This window comes from Opisthocomus hoazin, chromosome 20, assembly GCF_030867145.1.
Source record: "Opisthocomus hoazin isolate bOpiHoa1 chromosome 20, bOpiHoa1.hap1, whole genome shotgun sequence".
Classification (NCBI taxonomy): Eukaryota; Metazoa; Chordata; class Aves; order Opisthocomiformes; family Opisthocomidae; genus Opisthocomus; species Opisthocomus hoazin.
This window is the reverse complement of record NC_134433.1, coordinates 8,652,302-8,671,656: the sequence shown is the minus strand read 5'-3', so window position 1 is coordinate 8,671,656 and position 19,355 is coordinate 8,652,302. Positions and strand designations below refer to the sequence as shown.

The window sequence follows — 19,355 nt, the reverse complement described above, 5'->3', positions numbered from 1 at the left end:
CTTAATGCCAAATTAGGGCTATTAGTTTGACTGGGAGAGGAACTGTAAAGTAAACATAAAAGCTATGAGAAAAACTGCTACAGTTTAACTGTAGTGCGAGGCTTCATTTCCTGTGATCAACTGAATGTCACGCTGTATTATTAAAACCTAAAAACTCTGAAAAAGCAAAATTTTACCCAATTGCCGGCAGCTGTCACCTCATGTCTAGTCGAACAAGGTTGAAGAGTTCAAGAAGATTCACAGTATTTACCAAGACTCACCTTTCCCTAAGCAGCTGGAGCTGAAATTTATTAGCTAGTTTCATGAGCTCTGTCAAGAAGATATCATCTTCTCTCAGTTCAAGTTCATCTGTGTAGATCCACCGCAGCATTGCCATGGTTACCTCCGGGTCAGCATCTAGTACAGGGAGCAACAGGGATTAATAAAATACCCAAAGAACAATTGCCTATTCAAGTAGTTGCTATTCCTCTGACTGTTAAAGTCACAGCTATAATGAAAAAAACATAGCCTCATTGAAACTGTGCTGCTTTAGTTCAATCAAAATGTCAAAACAGAGGCAAAACTGGTCAGAAGTTGAAACTAGTAACAATGCTGACACCAAGCAGGAAAACCTTTTTTTTTCCCCATTGGAACACTGTGCAGAATGCAAGGAGCCCTGTAACATCTCCTACCTGCTCCACAAACACTGCATATTTAGGGGCCAGTGATGCCCCTTGAAAGTCTTTGGTCATTCACATACAGCTAAATCCACACCTGCACCTGACAAGCACAAATCCCCATTTGATTTAAGAACCCTCTCTTATATTATAGCCACATGTTACGAACTGCTGCATTCCAGTAGAGGTACTTATATCTTGGTAATGACTACAAAGCACTTAAACTGCTGGGAACCATTTCTAGGAAAGGTACAAAAGTCAGTTTAAGCAGCTAGTTACATTTCAGGTGTTTGCAACACTGATACCAAGCCTGATGTTTTTACACAGCAAGAACAATAGAAACCTACGCCACAAGATCCACAACCCCAATGGCCAGGCACCTGGTCAGATGTATAATGACAATCCTAACACAAGGATGTAGATGAGAATTACTCTACAGCATAAGATCAGATCAATTACAACAAAAAATACCATTCATTTACAAAAATAACATTAATACCTTAAGCCGTTTTGTTTGGTTTTAAAATGAAAACATACAGGTATAAGACACTGAAACACCCATCCTAAAACATCTCCTTTACCTGGAGCCTTGTCCCAGATTATTTGCAGAGTACCAGATAGTACTTGGCATAGCAGGTAGACTGCCTCCTAAGAAACAGGAGGTTTCAGTAAGGCAAGTATCTTTTGCCAAACTCGAAGTAATCAGAAAATGTGCTCAAGCTGTAATTTATCTCTTTGCCTTGGCAGAGATAAAAGTTCATTTTCTCCCTTCCAACAAAAGAACCTGCGTTCATCTCTTTCCACTCTTTAAGAGATGGAAAATTTTAAACTTTAAGAGTGGAAAATTCTGCAGATTACATGAACTCCAAACCCACCAAGTTTTAAACACTGACTGTATTCTGAAGTTAGGATTCAGGCAATCCTAGCTTGCAAGTTCTTAAGACGACTTCTTACGAAAACTGAGTTTTTAGGGAACAGCTCGTTGCTTGCTACAACTATTTCATAATCTAATCCTTGTGCCATTTATCAAATTTTATAGAAAAAATATCCATTTTACACAGTGGAAAGTATCATCTACTAGCATTTATTTTAAGTATCATTCTCTAATAGACAGTGTTTGCATCGTTAAACATGCAAGACTGCAGTTACATTTGAGATTCTCAGACTAGCTCAAATAGGGAGCTATCAATGCCATGGACTGCCACTTGCAACAAAGCTACAATTAACATAAGAGCTTCTTGGTAATAATCTTCTATTCACACAGCATTCAATTTAAAAAATCCTTGGCATCTGTCTTCCTGGGGCTGCAGAAAGATCCATAAATCCTTTTGCAAGAAAGCCTATGCTGTCTCATAAAACTAGCTTGCTGTGACTTGCTTCTTTCCAGTTCGTCTGCACTGATAAGATTAAGTACAGAAAGTGAAGCCAATGCTTAATATTCACCATGCCAGCCCGCAAACCTGCTTAACTTCATGCCTGTTTTTATTGCTCACAAATTAATTGTAAGACTCTTCTATACTGTTAAGTACAGAAAAGCCCATCAAGAGGTTCAATCTGCAGAAACACTGCCCAGTGTAAGTACATGCAAGAAACAGCTACAGCAGAAGAAAACACAATGTTGTAGAAGACTTGGAAAACTTCTTCCTCACCTATTTTGCAAAAATATCAGTGCTAAAGCAAATAACTTTTTAATAACACATCTGTATTCGTATTCATTTCCCACACACACTATGTTAACAAGAAGCAAGGTATTTCCATGACACACTTCAGAGAAATTATGCACACTACCTCAAAAAGCCCTGTCCTTAGAAAGGAAGAAGTCAAGCTCCTCCACATAGATTTGTTTTTCATTATGTTTAGTTGACTCTAGAAAAGACAAACAGGCCACCATTCTCAACCCCTGTTCATTAAAGAGAAAGAAGGTATGTTATTGATTTAACTAGCATCAAGTTCACAAGCTTACTACCATGTTTCAGAGACAGAGCTCCATAATTAATGGATTAAGCACCACTTTTTGTGGACAGTAGTAGTCTGAAAGGTACATAAAGAACCTTTTCCCAACGGGCCCTTTTATCAGGCATCCTAAAGACAACCAAAGCACTGTATATTACTAAGCGATGACTGACCTGACAGATCCAGCTCGTCTGTTGAGGCAAGGTTAGCAAGACTCCAGGTGTCACTGCGTGCCGCCAAGACAAATTTGTGAGCACTGAACTGCTTGTCCCCAACCTTTATCTTCAGATCACTAATAAGATAAAAAAGCATACACACGTATAATTCAGGCTTCCCCTGTGCTTAGATACGTACAGATTCAGCATCTCCATAGCATCTATGCCCTGGTATCCACATTTAGGTTCAAGTTGTTCAAGACATCAAAACACATTTAATTGGTTAAGTAGAACATGCTACCAAATGGCACAATTATTACTTTTCTAGGAAGAAATGCAAAAAGTCATTAGTATTTAAAGTGTTTGTGGTTCTTCTAACCGTTTTAGAATAAACTGCAAGGGAAGCATCATAGAATATGGGAAAATCCAAAAATCTTGAGGTTAAATATTTATGCTGCAGTGTCCATACTAACATTGTCAGCTAAGCACCAATGGTTTCAGGCAAGACCAGCAAGAGAACAAACTATGTTTGACAGTAGTCTGAGTACAAGGCAGACTCCAAGAATCCCCAGTTCCCAGGAGACCACCTGTCAAGAACGCTTTGATTTCATTCTGACCCCTTTAACACCAGCTTATCCTTTGTAGATAGAAGTACCTGCCCTGTCTATTTTAAAATCTCATAGCTTGTAAACGTTCTGACTGTGTAGGTGTATTTTCCAGACCATTTTCTAAATCAGCGCACTGCTATGAACTAAAGTACAAAATACAGAAATGTTACTTAACAAAACTTGCATTAGCATTTGCTTCCTTTCTCCTAGACCACTATCCTATGCCTTTAAACCTCAAAAGCTGAACAGAAATGAAGTGATTCAGCTCTTCTGATATATGCTACCTAACAAATCTTTTGCCCAGCATGCTATAAGTTCTTGCCAGGCACAGAGCCTTTTCAAAGGAAGGCTCATAAAGAGATGTTAGGGGAAGGAAATTTTAATCAAAATTACATATTTTTCCCTTACGTGACTGAACTCCTATACTATATTGGCATTGCTTTCAGCAATAGCAAAGAAATTGGTAAGTGTCATTGTGGTCTCGGAACTAAATCAGTTAATGGCTCTGGAGTATTGAAGGTGATCCTTAATGTGCCTATAGAAAAGAAACCATGACACCTAATTTTGGTTGAGATTCAAAGATACAATACCATTTATACCACTAAGTCACATATATCACTAAGACCTGTCAGATCATACAACCAGACAAGCCAATTTAATCAGTCTTCTTTACATGCAACAGAAGTATAGAACTAGTTTCCAGGACATATCCTTCCAAGCAAGCAGGGCTTTCCAGTTCATAGAAGACACATTATGTGATTAATCCATCAACTAGGTGTAGATCAGTTTAAAGCTACTTCTGTTCAAAGGGAGCTTTACTGTTAACAGTGGAAAGACAAGTTTAAAGAAAACTGACAATTAAACGTCAGTCTCCAAGACGAATTTCTACTTAGAGCTCTTGATTCAAGAACTGGATTCAGTATGCTACCTGATCTTAGCATGCTCTTCCAACTGCAAATGAGGACCCTGTTCTTACCAGGCAGTGGAGAAAAAACTTTGCTTGTCTAAGACTAGCACCTACTATAGTCAATAAAGTAAAAAAAAAAAAATCCTGTAATGCCCCTTTTCCCCAAAGAGGGATTTCTTACCTGTACTGCTCCTGCTGATACAGTTCAGCTACAATGGCAAGAAGTCGACTGATGAAGGTGTCACTGGCATTGTCTTGGTTAACCTGGGCAGCCAGAAGGTTGCATCTCCGTTCTGTATCAGCTAGTTTCTTCTGCAGCTTTACATACTCCTGGCGGAGAAGCATCAGGTGCTTTTCCAGCTTGGCCACCTCCTCTGCAGAGGCACACAGTGTTAACACAAGGTTGAAACATGCACACCTTTATTCTGCATCCAAGGCTAACCTAACGCTACAAGCACATCACACATCTAGTTTAATCATGGAACACTCCAGTAAGTCTCTACTCATCCACACTACTTGAGCATCTCACCCCCAATATTAGCCCTTTTATTTCATATCATTATTAGCCACAAACACATCGAAAATCATCAGAAGACAGCGATATAAGCCACTTACAAAGAAAGTTCCTGAACTCTCCAGTCAGCTCTCTAAAACCACGGGAGTCAGTGGCTGGGGGAATTATGGTGGGGTAAAGGACGAACTCTTTGGTCCTTACCCATTTTTTCAGTTTAGTTAAGATGTTATTTGACTTTACAGCTGAGGGATCAACCACAAGCATTACAACAGTTGCTGACATACCATATTGACCTCAAAGTACTTAACTGACTTGTTTAGAACTCCTCAGTCAGCTAAGAAACTCCGCAAGAAATGGCCAGAGTGGAAAACACATTCTCCCCAGAAACTGTTTTAAATGCCACTCAAAAATATGTAAAACTCTACTTAGTACTGGCACACACACATTCCTGCATTGGAGGCACGGCACTGACAAGGCACCACTACACAGAGCTGGGTCCATGATGGAAAAACTCAATTCAGGAGTAGCAAAGCAACAGCACCTGGGAATCTGATCTCTGAACAAGGATTTCCATCCCATTGCAGAATCCACATTTCCAGCACACTTTAATGGTCACTCCACAACACGTTGTGGTAAGTTAGCTCACCAAACTCAACCCAGGCCACCTGCATGAAAAACCTCTACTTCACTGCTGGAAGGAAACATCTGCACAGGTGCTTAAAAACAGTCCAACTTATGAACATTTACTTATTATTTATAAATTGCATGTAGCTATCACTGTGCTTAACTGATTACCACCCCCCCATCATTAAGCTGATGTTCCAAATAAAGTATAAATCCAAAACCAGTCGTAAAGCGAGAGGGGGCAGGGAGGAGAAATCTGGAAGCTAACCAATGATTTTAAGTGGGAACGTTCCTACAAGATTCCTCCTTATCAGCCAGGAATTCATTGTTCAACAATTTTTCTCAAATATTTACTAAATGGAAGTCACTACTACAAACAAGGAGAAACTGAGCTCTTTTGCCCAGTGTTTTCTTCTTGCTTCTGTAGAAAAGTTCAACAGCATAGCTGACCTTGGCCTTGCTCCACCACAGGTCCCCAGGGCAGAGCATCCTACTCCAGCTCAGCTGCAGCCGGAATGCCTCATTACGTCTTTCCTCTATGGACTGCTGCAGCAAATGCTCCCTCATAAGTCTTTTAAGTTCAGAACTACTGTAAATAAGTCTGTAATTACAGAAGGTAATTTACCCTATTTCACTCTTCAGTTAATACTACTTAAGTAGGCTTGACACTGTACTTTCTTCAACAGTCATTTACTTAGCTTCATCCTTTAAAGGTTACAGATATGATCTCCTTTGCAATACTTTCCTTATTCTATTGAAATACACTATGATTTCAGAGTTGTGCTACCAAAACCATATCACCCCTCAAAGAGAGTTTGAAATTCTGCTGTATTCTATCTGAAGACAAAAGCAGTTTCAGCATTCTCCGAACTAGAAGGGCATGTCTCTCAAGCAACAGTTCCTTCCCAACCGACTCGAAAGGAAGGTGCACAAAGCAAGCCCTACTGTTACTGGAAGGAGAGCTAACATCTAACAGGAGCCAAGAGTGATCACTGAAAGACACTTTGAAAACCGCACCGAATATTAGTGCAACACCACCACTGTTCATACAGTGAAATTTTTAGGTGTTGTACAAATACAAATGCTAGCAGTAAGAATTTGCCTGCTGAATCTCATATCATCTTAAAGAAATACTGCATCTTCCAGTCAGGCAACGAGAGTGCAATGGTGGGAACAGAGAACCAGTACCAGAAGGTAACATCTCAAATACTGTCATTTTACCAAAGTCTACTCACTGGCTCCAAATTAGTCTGAAGTCACTAAGACACGACGCAGAACTACCTTAAACCCTCAAACAGCAGTAGCTTAAGCTTTATGCATAACAGACAACCAAGCTTGTGACTGCTGCTTCCAGGGCAATCCAAGACAATCGCTACTGCGGCCAAAGTACCGCAAAAAACCGAAGCTTTGACAAACCTTGTTTTCAGATTGACAGCACACACGCTTCCTGCAGCCTCAGTGAGAGGCACCAATAGGTATCCGCTTACTGTAAGAATTACAGGAGTTGTAAAACAGAAGTTTCTCTTATTCTACACAACATGCACACCAGTCGTGTAGTAGCAACTCCTGCACACTTGCAGACAACGTCTGATCTTACAGCACCTTTCAGGTGCACATTCAAGACAGTCCAGTTAACCCAACATTCACTGCAAAAGAGCAAAGCCTCAGGTTTTCCCTGTACATTGTGTATTTACAGAGTTAGAGTCACTTAGAGTTGCTTCAAAAGTAGAAGCTGCTCAATCCCAGGTAGAAGCACCACCTCTATTTAAACAAGTAGCACTACAACTCCAGGTTTACCATTTACAGTCCTCAATTTTGGAGGTGTGGAGAAGTGCCATCACTTTTTAAAAATCAATGTAAAATGCCCATTGTATCTTCAGGCAATCATTTTGACAGAATGCTTATTATTGCCAGTCCACATTACATATGACCATTCATCTGACTGTTTCCCAAGCATAATGTACAATTACTGCGTGCATACACACATCTAATGAAGATCCCTGCACAAAGACACTGAAAAGACAGCCTTACTGGAAGATACTGCCAAGTCTCTGGCTAAACATGAATTCACACGCATCGATGAACAGGATGCTTGGGTTCAGCAGAGAGGTGTACGCAAAGTAACTCCTTTTCTGAGCCTATAGTCTAGGTATAAAGTTAACAGATGGCTAGACAAGAAAATAAAAGCAGTGTTTGTCAACAGTCTTCCAGCAGCTAGACTAGCATCTCATGAACCCGTAGAAGTTTGTTCCATATCAAAGACTTTAAAGAGGACTTCAGAAAAGGCTACCAACATTTTCTTATAGGAGAAGGCACAGCAGTACTCCAGAGCAACTAGATAGCCAAATCCAAAGAGATAAGTAGGGAGGCAAGAAGAAATGGGGTGACAGATAGCGTGTACCAAAAACTACAGGGAGTGTCTGGTGGAACTCATTACACCGCCTGTCCCACCCATCAACAGCAGTCACAGAAACAATATGGATAAGCTTTTATTTACTTCTGAAATGGACCCAAGTCAAGTATTTCAGAAAAATATATTATTTCCTTACCCTCTCCAGTCAGGTCCTTTGTCCACTGCTCCACATTCTGACCTCCATCTCCCCATTGCTGTGCAAGTTACTGCTTTCTTGTTCCTTCTCATTTTTGCACACTTATGATCTTTACCCTGACAACCACCCCAGAGTACTACAGCGCACGTCCTGCTGCTCCAGACTCAAACATTAATCCAACCGTTTTAACCCACACCTGCATGTAACCTAGTATGCTCTGGCACCAGTAGTACAGAGCTCTTACAGAAATTACAAAAACAAGTTCAGCTCCTGTCTTTATAAACTGTTCAATCAATTTGTAGCTAGTAAGTGCAATAAATTAATTCAGAGCTTCTGCACAAAGAAGCAACACTTTCACAAATTGAGCAGCTTCTGAGCTGAGGACCACAGTTTGACAAGCTCCCTCCCTTAACATGCCTTCACTTTTGAGCTGACTCTCCAATACCATCAGTTCTTAACTAGAAAAGTGTTACTGCAGATAGGTACTTTGTGTGAAGGGACAAAATGCGCCCCTCCATCCAGATACCACAACAAATTGAGTGGGGAAAGCTACAACTCCAGCTTATTACTCTTGTTCATGCAGGATCACTTCTTGGTCATGTGCTTTCTTCAGCCAAAAGACCAGAGAATTACTTGTATTAGGGAAGGATCTTGAGACGTACGGATGTCTGAAACAGAGCTTGTATCAACTGCAGGTTCATTCTGCAGAGCACAACCCTGAACCAAAGCCTCAGATCCTTTGAGGGTCTCGGAGAGGAAACTTTCACCACCTGAAGGTATTTTTGACATCGAATGCCTACCAGAACCAGGTCACCAAGGCTTAAAAGCAAGCCTAAGAGGCTGGGCAGCTGAATATGAAACAGTGGTATTTCAGAACACAAAGTTAAAAAGTTCCTCTAAGGATTTATTAAACCAGCTTGACTGCAGCATCCTCTCGGCTGATGCGTGCCAGGGGATCAGCATCTGCTTCATCCCAGTCAATCTTTCACAAGTGGCTTAAAAATTCAACCACTGTCTGACAGCTGCACTTCTACAGTTGAAGGCTGTGCTTTAAGACTGGAAGTCAGAGCCTTGGTTTCCTTTCCCACTTGGGGTATTTTATTTTCAGTTTGCCGACTCAGTTTCCTCCAGGGAAGAAAAGAGGAAGCTTCTGCCCTGCAGAACGGACTGTAAAGATCCAAGTGTTTTTTCGAATCCCATCACCTCAGCTAACTGAATTTTGAAACGGTGCAACCGACAGCCTCCGAGCACAGCCAACGCAGGCGACCGGCCCTGCGGATCTGCGAAGGACTCCCGGCAGGCAGCGACCAGAGGCTGCAGCACGGCCTCTCGCCCCGCTCCCCGGCAGTCCCGGGGCCGGCGGCCTCACTCACCGCCGCCCCCGCCTCACCGGGGAAGGGGCCGGCGGGACGGCCCGGCCAGCTCCACTCCGCCCTCAGCAGCCCCGCAGGCACAGCTACCCCGCAAACCCCGCTCCCGAGGGGCGAAGGCGCCCGCGCAAGGCCCGCCCTGCCCACGAGGTGCCAGCCCGCGGCCCCGGGCCGGGCAGAGCCCCCCTCCCCCGCCATTTCACGTTCACCTCGGGGGCGGCCTTGCCCCACCCGCCGCGGGCAGCGCCGAGCCGGGCTCCCCCAGGAGACCAGCGGGAGCCCCCCCCGGGGGCTACCCTCCGGCCCCTCGCCAGCGGAGAAGCCGCCCCGGCCGGCGGCACCCACCGTGCGGCCGCGGCCCCGCCCGGCCCCTGGCCCCGGCTCCCCCCCCTCACCTTCCGCCATGTTGGGTCCGGGGCCGCAGCTCTCGCGAGAGCCGCCGCCCGCCCACCGCCCGAGCCTGGCGCTCTCGCGAGACAAGCGCGGCTCCACCCCGGGTCCAGCCGCCACCTGCTCCGCAAGAACCCCAAACCCGCCACGCCGGGGCCGGCCCCGCGCCGCTTTATACCGGCGGCTCCTCCCCGCCTCAGCCAGGGCCTGGCCCCGCCCGCTCCCCGCCCGGCCCCTCGGGAGGCGGCGGGGCCCAGCGGCCCAGGCGCTGTGCCCGGTGTCAGCCGCTGTGGAGTTTCTCCGTCCCCGCCTTAGTGCCCGCCCGATCCCTGCCGGTGCCTGGCGTTGGCCGGCGAACAGCGCGGCGGCCGCGGCCGCAGCCAGGCCCCGCAGCCGGAGCTGGAGGAAACAGCGCAGCTGCGGGGGAAGACGCTCCGGGGCCGGGGCGCGGCGGCGGCCATCGCTTCGTCCGCGGTTCCGCCGCCATCGAGCAGCGAGGCGCGCCCGCTCCCGCCCGGACCGGCGCAGCACACGGGAGCGCCAGCACCGCGTCCCGGCCCGGGGGGTCTGCAGCGCGGAGCCGCCACTGCCGGCCTTCCTTCAGCTCCTGCGCTACGGCTTCGGCCGGGAGTCCTCGGCCCTGGCACCGGGGCTGTGCCCGGTGGGCAAAACGCGTGGCTGCGAGCCGAGACGGGCCAGGGAAGGACAAGTAACAAGGCGGTTTTCTGAAGCCCTGCCTGCGAAATACCTGAGCCTCCGCTGTTTTCACTGCTCGTGATCTGTCCTGCCTAGGGACAGCAGAAACACCAGCACACTGTCCGCTGATCCAATGGGAATTTTTTTTGTTTGCTCTAAAGAGCAAATTTCAAATACATGTTTGAACACGTTATGCACAGTATTGTTTTACAGACATCATCTTCTCCCAACTTCACCACTAAGTGATCTTCGAAAAGTTGCTCTGCCTCATATCTCAGGTTTTTTGTGCCTGCTGGACAACAGCAAAACCAGAACTAGGCCGAGGCAAGCCACAGGCTGCAGTTTCTAGCCGTATGATGAAACAGGACCCGTCTCATTTTTCACAGCTCAATGACAAATGTGTACGACACGGCTACGCAGCCAGCTTACACCACGGCTATTGATCACGTGCAGTAACTGCGAGAAAACAGTACTGCTGCCTGATCAGATTCAGTTTTCGCTGAATTTCTGAGTAACAACAGCGATCAGATTGCAAACTCCTGCTATGTTTTTCATCTGAGGAATCGGGAATCTCATCTTTTGTTGAGGATTTGCCTGGGCAGGAAGCCATCTTATTACAGCCTCTCTTTAAAACCCAAGCACCTTCTGGTCTGGTTTGAAATCACTCGTACGCGCCTCTGAAGATATGCAGAAGTTGTAAGACTTATGGTGCTCCTCTGTTTGCGTTGTGATGGCACCATACCAAGACCAGCGCACCAGATGGTACAGACGCAATAAAAAGTCCACCCCATCAGCCTACCAAAGAAACAAAATACACTTATAATCACTTCAGAATTAAGTTCTCCATTTATTGATCGTTTAGTATCAATAAGCATTTTCTAGGCATCACAGCAGGAAAGAATTTGAGAATGACAGCTGAACAGCCCTTCTGATTTTTACAGAGTTCTTCTCTGATGCATACGGGGCAGCATGGAGAAATACAAAAAAGGAATGAGGATGGCCATACTACTTTGAAATTTATTAATATTCCATGCTTTTTTTTTGCCTTTTCCCCCAGTGATGCAGTGTTATCTGGAAAGCAGGCCACCGTGTGCTGGGGGAAAAAACAGCACAAAAAACTCAGCTATAATTACAAGCCTCCAGAAAACTATAAAAAGCATAACTAATCATCCAGTACGCTGACAACCACCATAAACCAAACCAGATACAAGATCTTGGTACAAGTGAAACTGGATAAGAATGCTAGTTCACTTGATTGTTCAATGAGTATTCTAGTATTACGTATACGTACTGCATCTCCTCAATGGTGTTCCTATCTTGAGGCTAAGCAGAAATTTCTGGTCGTATCGGTAACCGTCATAGCCAGATCCCTTTCACGTGTGGGGCAAGAACAAACAAAAAGCCAACTGTGACCACAGAAGAGTTAAAAAGGCCATTTCTATGCCTTCCAGTGGCTTTCTACAACCTGGACATTTGCTGCCTCTTTCTTTAAGTCATTGGGCATTAGCCCTACCTGCTGCTTGTATGTCTGAACAGTATCTCACAGTAATGCTCCTTCCTCTGGAATATCTGGGTCACATGGAATCACAAACTACCTGGGGTAAGCCAAACAGGGATTATATTTGAATAATTTACAAAGAGGGGAACCAACACTGCTGTGGAATTAACAGTTCTGCCATACCACTGATGCAAGACTAACTTTTCTAGGCCTACCCCTTAAAAAACAAACAAGCAGCTCTTCTGGAGAAGAAATGAGAAAAACAAAGCTTTAAACTATTTTGTGAAGTTTACAGATGAGTCAGTTGTGAACTGTATGTGTTACTTCATAAGATAAAACAGAGAACACCGTTGAACTTGCTGAAAGCAGCAAGTACCAATTACCTCAACTTGCTGCCAGCTCTTTAAATGCACTGTGGAAAGAGAAAAGGAAGGGCAGCCCATGGGGAAGAAGTCCACTGCTAGGTTTAGGAAGAGCAGCTTCTTCCCAATGTTCTGTTTATGGACAGAATGGCACCATGCCACTGCGATTCTGCACAGTCCCAACTCTTAGATCAGTGTAAAAGGGTAGCCAGCTGGTGGTGGGCAAGAAACCTCCTCTCAAGCAATTTTAGACAAGGACTCAAACGGGAACTGAGATCAGCTATTGTGTCTGGGCTTTAATAGCCCTGAAGTACTGCACATATCTGCCTGCTTACATGAGCAGGTTACCCAATTAAAAGCAGATTTAACTAATGATTTCTCAAAATAATTAGCTACCAAATATGTCAATGTGGACATTAAACACACCTATGTTTATCTAAAACACCTGTAGGAGGAAGCAATACCTTTACTTGTAAGTCATCTTGTACTTACTAAATGGCTTTTTTTGTCCCATATGGCTGTATTGCCACTAATAACTGTCATCTCCTTCCGCCCCAGCACACCCCTCCAGAAACCTGCAATATCTGCCTTTCAGTATATGCATGTTGCACAGCTGGCTGCACTTCATTTCAGGTTGCTAGCAAGTTAGTACTGAAGGCTTCTTATGAGATGACTCTTTAGCACTGGAACTCTTGATTTATTAGTGGGTTACTCTGTGCTGTTAAAAGCTGTGGTGAACCTGTGACAGAGCAGAGAACAGTCAAGTAGTTGCAAGTTCCTTTAGAAAGTTTCTTTGGTAGAGAGGTATTTCAGGTAGGCCTGGAAAACTGTTACCAGATAGTCCGAGATTAGCATTTGCTCACTGGAGGGCCAAAGATGGTTACAATAGGAAGAAAGGTGTGTGTTCTGTTTGCTTTTTAATTATTTCAAAATTAAATACAGTATATCAAATTCAACAAGTGTTTGCTGATGTTATGTTGTTGAAGATGTTCAGGTAAGTTGTGCTCCAGCTGCAGTTACCCTTCCTATTTAGATACTCAAAACAGGCAGTTTGACACATTATTATTGGAAAAAATTATATTTTGGAAGAACTCACTACAGAAGGTGACAGAATTCCAAAAAATCAAATTACATGAAAATATACATCGCAATTTTCTTTGTACATTAGATGAGGAAAACTCTGAAGTAGAAGGCAAAGAATATGAAGGGGCACAGAAGAGAAAAAGGAAAGAGGAGGGAAACTATTTTTGATACCAAACCCAGAAGTTAATCATTTGAAAGCCTACAGATGTGCATGCTTGAACTCAACCTTGAGAAAAAACAAGCCTCCCCCCCCCACACCCCACCCCACAAACAAGCAATGAAAAAAGCAAAAGAAGAAAATATCACCCATAAAAAGCAGCTCATTCCTATCATGGACTAACTTAGTCAACTGAACTTCCAAATGAAAGCGCTCAAGTCCCTTGGAAGTTAAAAATCCAGCAGGCTGCTCCGTGGCCAGTTTTATTGCTATACCCAATTCAAGAACTATGGGCAATTGGGTTTAAATAAGGGGGGGAAGCACCTTTGGGACTACAAAGGTCATCATAAAAAGAAGACACAAGTAATTGATAGCAAATTCTTTCAGGGTTTAATTAGGAAAATTTTTAAGTTCTGATGGGGGAAATAAAAGGGAGCACACTTCCAAAAACCAATAAAAGAGATACTAAACTTTAATAAGCAAGAGATTTTAATTAAGCCTCAGTGGGTCAAAGGAAAAATTAAGGGGGGGACCAAAACAAAACAACTTTGTCCAAATTGGTTTTAGTCTGACATGCTTCACAAGTTGTTGTTTTTTTAAAATTGATAGGAAACAATGAATAGGGAGAGAAAAACCTGCTAAAATCTTTAGAATTTACACGATTCTATTCCTAACTACAGACAGCATTATTTGGTACAATGTGTATTTGTGGATGTACATGAACAGTATATATATTATCCGGATCATGTTGTGCTATGTACACATCTTTACAATTCTTCCTGAAGGTTAAAGCAGTTCATTAGATTTCAAAATGCGTAATCATCTTGTGTTGGCACTTGTTAGGCTCTTGTCAGCATTGATAACTGGCATGTTTTATTGCAGCCCAGTTCCAGCCAGTGTTTGCCAACTTGTAACAACAGAAGTCCAGCAAAAGGTGGGTAGAGTGCAGGAAAAAAACAGTGCCATGTTTCTCAATTGAAGACCTACAAAGAAATCACAGTTATTAAAATAAAACCCCCTCATTATCCTCAATTATTTTAAAGATGTTAAATAGTGTTTCAAGCTCAAGGAAGATAATAATTACTTGTTCAAGAACTTTACATACCTCTAAACAGAAGATGTATAAATCCAAAATAATCACCTGAGAAAGACTTCAGTTAGTTCACCATACTGTGTATCCAAGCTCAACTATCAGACTTTCAGGCTTCTGTTACTCCTGTTGCTTGTCAAGCACGTAGCGTGTAAACGTTTGATTATTCACACATAGGGCTAAACACTTGCCGATTTATCACTGAAACTTCCATGCGTCACTTACTGTGAATGATGGATGCTGCTTCAACAGCGAAGTGCAGTACAAAATGGCATAGCAGTGCTTCGTTAAGCAATAACACCACAGCTACAAAGTCAGACTGTTCTTGTTTGAAACCAGCTACGTGTCCCCTTCTCATCCAACTCATTGCCCATCACTTACTTAGGAGGAGTCACCAGGACTTAGAAAAGCTTTCGCCCTCCAAAAAAGCAACACAGCCAATTACTTAAATATTTGTCATGAGCACTGTTTTACCATGGCCAAGTTTAACATGGCAACAGAGCTGAGGTTAGTTAAGGATACTCTGGAGCATTACAGTCCCTTTCTGTCAGACAGAGGAAACTGTCAGCTGCATTAACAATTCTTACACTCTAGTTACAGGCAGTTGTATAAGACATTCAGTTCCTTTGCTTAGTCTTTTGCTCAACATTAAGCATTTTCATGCTTCTCTATACTGGAGAAAGTGCCATTCAGTCAAAGCATTTCTGCAGAGGAGATACTGCAGTACTAGTTTGTCACAGATGGAGCCTTCCCCCACCCCCACAATTCTTACAGAAGTGTAAGAAAGGAAGCATCCCCTGTACAACCTTGGTGAAGAAAAACTAACTAGCAGGAGCTGTTCTAGTTGTTCAGACAGTACAACCCCTTTAAATGACATTTAGTGTCATATTTCTTCCCCCCCCACACTCCTCCTCATTTTGTATGCTGAAGCTAACTAGTACATATGGTTTTGGGCTTCTCCAGCCAAACGGGTCAGAGTAGTTTATTTGCCAAACCAACCATTAAGGAGAGGCAGCTTCAACATGAAGCTCTGTTTTGCTTTGAAAAGCAAGAGTAGGAAATTATTAGCTAGTCGAGGAAGTTTTTCCTTGGCATACCAAGATTAAAGTGACCAAAAGGCCAGGTATTTAAAGGCCATGTTTTAATAGCGAGCTTTCTACAAGAGCTTAATGTTAAAAAAAGTTTCACTAAAACTAGGATGGGATTGTTCAAACTAGAGTAAGCATCTTGAGTCAGCAGCTCATTTTTAACAAGGTGACATACAATGTAAACATCACATCAACTACTCTCAGGTCAAGACCTGTCCAGGCTCTCTGTTCAGTTTCCAAGCAGAATACAGCTGTTCTTCTGAAACTATTCCTAAGCCTTCCCCAGCAGAAAAGTTTTTAGGGCTGCTGAAGAGAACACCACCTTTCTTGGTATTAGCGATGTGTAATCTCTCAGCTTGATCCTTTCCGATATGCTAGTAGACTTTCTATAAAAATTCTCATAGATACCTGAAGTGCTCCTTTCCAAATGGTTCCTAAAAAACTCACTGAAGTCATTATTGAAAACCTACATGCAACGTGCCACCAACATCTGCAAGATAAACTCTGTGTGTATATATAAATATGAACGTCAGTTAGCAAGACAGGATGCTTTTCAGATTCAAACAAGTGTTCTTCACAATAATGAACATGAAAGAATGATTACTCCCTTCTATTAATAGTGCTTAGGGCGTACCAGAGCTGTAATAAAGCAGGATGAATACTGATAAAGAGAATTGCAACTTCTGAACAGCATAAATGCAAGAGTACTAGAGAAGTTCCCCAGTCTTCGCAGAAGGGACTGTTACTGCACTTAAAAATTCTTTCAGTCTTTAGTCGCGCGCAGCTGAGAAGAAAAGTTGGGGGGGTATTTTTTTTTTTTTTTGCTTTTGAGGAAAAAAAAAAAAAGTTCAGCAACACTTCGACAGGAAATCCTCAACTCGGGTAACTGACTTCATGTTAAGGATACTTACCCTGAAAAAAGTGAAGCTACTAGCTGCTGATTAAGTGTCACTCAAAAGCAGTTTCTTGGCTTTTTCTTACACAGCGGGCAACTTTTCTTTTAAATTCTCCATTTCTGTCTTCTCTCCATTCTTTCTGTAATTGAATAGACAGCTTTCAGATGTCAGTCCTACAACAACGTACAAGTTCCAGGAAGGCTCTTTGTGTTTGTTTTTAGGCATTAGCCATCTAGTCAACACCTAAATTCGCTTACAGACATTGAGCTACTCACTAAAACCTGTGACATTCAGGACTTTTGAAAGCTTGCTCTGGGTTTCTGCAAGACAGTGAGAACACAGCCTTTCCCCCATGGATTTTAGGCATTCTCCAAGACTAACCTGGTGGCTACCAATGTTTCACAATTCTAGGCCAAAATCTATTTACTTCAGCCTGCAAAGTAGCAGAAAACAAAAACTGTAGACCACAGGCTATTGTTATGGGTTAGAGAAAGCGTCTTTAACTGCAGTGATGGAAAAAAGGTACACAGCTGCTGCAGTCAGTAGTTATTCCGTGATTTTTAGAACCGTTTCAACTCCCTCTCAATCTCGCCAGGACACTCCAGGATAGGAACACAGAAGTCACAGGTATTCAGAAGGGGCACAGCAGTGTTCTTCAAAAGAAAACACCTCCTCGCTAAATACGGCTGCAAGATATTGGCTTCATGAGCAAGAGCTTAACAGAATACTCAGTACATCTATGGGGATGGTTTCTGACAGGTATTTGATTTCAGAACTGCACAGAAGAAGAACAAAGCTAAAGATGAACATGCAGATAGGCAAGAGGCAAGCCTGAACCCGGAGATGCGCAGACCATGGTATCACCAAAACCCACAGGAAAAAGTACAGTTAGTTTTTAAGCTTTATGTGCCAGCCTCATGATGAACTCAGATGAAAGCACAGGAGCATCATACACTGTGACGTGTTTGGTACTGGCAAGGAATTGGTGGGAAAACATGAAGAATATCTTATTTAATGAAGTTCTACAGTTCTTACTTTCTGATACAAACAAAATATTCTTACTGCAGCGGTGGGAGAAGGGGTTAAAAAACCCCACCACGCTCTTCAATGTGAAGCAACCTAGCACACAACACTCTTTCACCCCCTACTTTGGGGGAAGGCTGTAGCACATTTGAGTGAAAGTTAGGGTAACTGGTATATCTGAACATTCACCACCTCCAAGCTCACCTAGCCAGTCAGCACATTGGAAAGCCCAGCACATCTTATCTTCCCAGTGAAAGCACAAATACGGCTACTAATTAATTTGTTCTTTTTCAGCAATTAATACAGCAAACATTTGGTTCCTTGGATTGGGACATAGGACAGCTTACACAAGATGGCTTAAGGCCAAGAAAAGCATTGAATTTGTGCCCTCCTAGCATCAGATTCTTAGTTTTCATTTCCACTTTTTCTATTTGTAGTACTTTGAAGCAAGTATTCAGAATTGAACAGTGAGCAAAGTTTGCAACTTCACAGCAATCTCTCCAAAACTGTTATTTGAGGTCATGAACTGTTCTATTTGCTTCTTGCAGTATCTGTTCAGGCCACTGTTCCTCATTTTCCTCACACTCCAAGAGACAGTACTCCAACACGCATAGTTCATTTTTCCAGGAAGCAAGCGAATCCCATGCTCCTGTAATGCTGTGACCTGCCTGTAACACCTTGTTCTCTAGACTCACTTAAAACTGGAAATTAATGAAAGCAGACAAAGCATCTTTCAGTAACTGCCAAATGCTGTTGCTGCAGTAAACTTGTACTTCATAAACCAAGTAGAAGACATCTTGATAGCAGCTCAGAATAAAGCATGAGCTGCTGATTCTTCATTACACTGATGAGTATATGTAGTCTACAATCCAGCAGGAGATGCTAAGCTGTTGAAGCAGCACATTAAGTTTAAAAATTACTTGGAACATCTAATACCACAGTCAGAAAAACGGTTACTAGCATCCAAAGGTTACATCAGTACTGTCTTCACAGTTGCATTTGGATTGAAGTTTTTGTTCCTTCAAGCTGGGCTAGAAAACGCCGTGTTTCCTTAAGGCAGTTTCAACCTTTACTCTAACTAAAGTTTAAGTAAACAAATTCATAGTTTTCTATGTAACATCTCTCTTGGAGGAAGAAAAAAACGTAAGAAAATAGCTCCTGAAGTGGCTGGCAGACAGTGGGGCACACTACAGAAAGATTAAAAAGCTTGTGAGATGCTAGGGAGGTCACAAGCATAGCTAAAAGTAGAAGCTTTCTCCAGTGTTAGGTCAGCTACATTCAACATCCATGAGTCTAAACTGAGGAATTCTAACTGTACGTTTAGTATTTCATTAATAACTTGCTCCTTCCAGTGCTCTCAGGGTACTTTTGCCACCAGAAAACAGCCATGTGTCCTGGGTATCTGCTTTCACCAGTAACGTGGCACAAGATGGGGAGGTCCAACACTCAAAAGAATGTTAAATGAGGGAATTCTTCATTACAATTTTGTCTGTTTTTCTTCCCATTTAATTTGTTCCACATGAGACTACTCCCATGACAATTTTTCAGCAGAGCTCAAGCACCTTTGGAAATACTAACAGCATAGTAGTCAAAGGCTTCATGAAACTAAACTCCCACCTGCTTGGGGAAGGTATAGCTAGGTTGACAGAGCAGGTTAACATGCTTCTAGAAAACTTTGCATCTTCTGATTACCATCTCCCTTTTCCTCATTACCCCAGTTAAAAGATTTAGAACTT

At 43.0% G+C, this 19,355-nt stretch overlaps 2 protein-coding genes across 4 annotated transcripts in view; both read right to left on the bottom strand.

Annotated features, from left to right (window-relative positions):
- The window catches only part of ANKFY1 (ankyrin repeat and FYVE domain containing 1), a 32,129-nt gene extending 22,300 nt beyond the window's left edge, over positions 1-9,829 (bottom strand). The window contains exons 1-4 of the mRNA XM_075440421.1: positions 9,732-9,829; positions 4,461-4,653; positions 2,783-2,901; positions 261-396 (exon numbers count right to left, since the gene is read on the bottom strand). Of these exons, the coding sequence (XP_075296536.1) occupies positions 261-396; positions 2,783-2,901; positions 4,461-4,653; positions 9,732-9,741 (458 nt within the window). The 5' untranslated portion in view covers positions 9,742-9,829. The remainder of the gene's footprint in view (positions 1-260; positions 397-2,782; positions 2,902-4,460; positions 4,654-9,731) is intronic.
- A 1,420-nt stretch (positions 9,830-11,249) lies between these two features.
- UBE2G1 (ubiquitin conjugating enzyme E2 G1) overlaps positions 11,250-19,355 on the bottom strand; it is a 29,186-nt gene continuing 21,080 nt past the window's right edge. For all 3 annotated transcript variants that reach the window (XM_075440022.1, XM_075440023.1, XM_075440024.1), the window contains 2 exons: positions 16,612-16,735; positions 11,250-14,505 (listed from right to left, as the gene is read on the bottom strand). In XM_075440022.1, the coding sequence (XP_075296137.1) occupies positions 16,649-16,735 (87 nt within the window). In that variant the 3' untranslated portion in view covers positions 11,250-14,505; positions 16,612-16,648. The remainder of the gene's footprint in view (positions 14,506-16,611; positions 16,736-19,355) is intronic.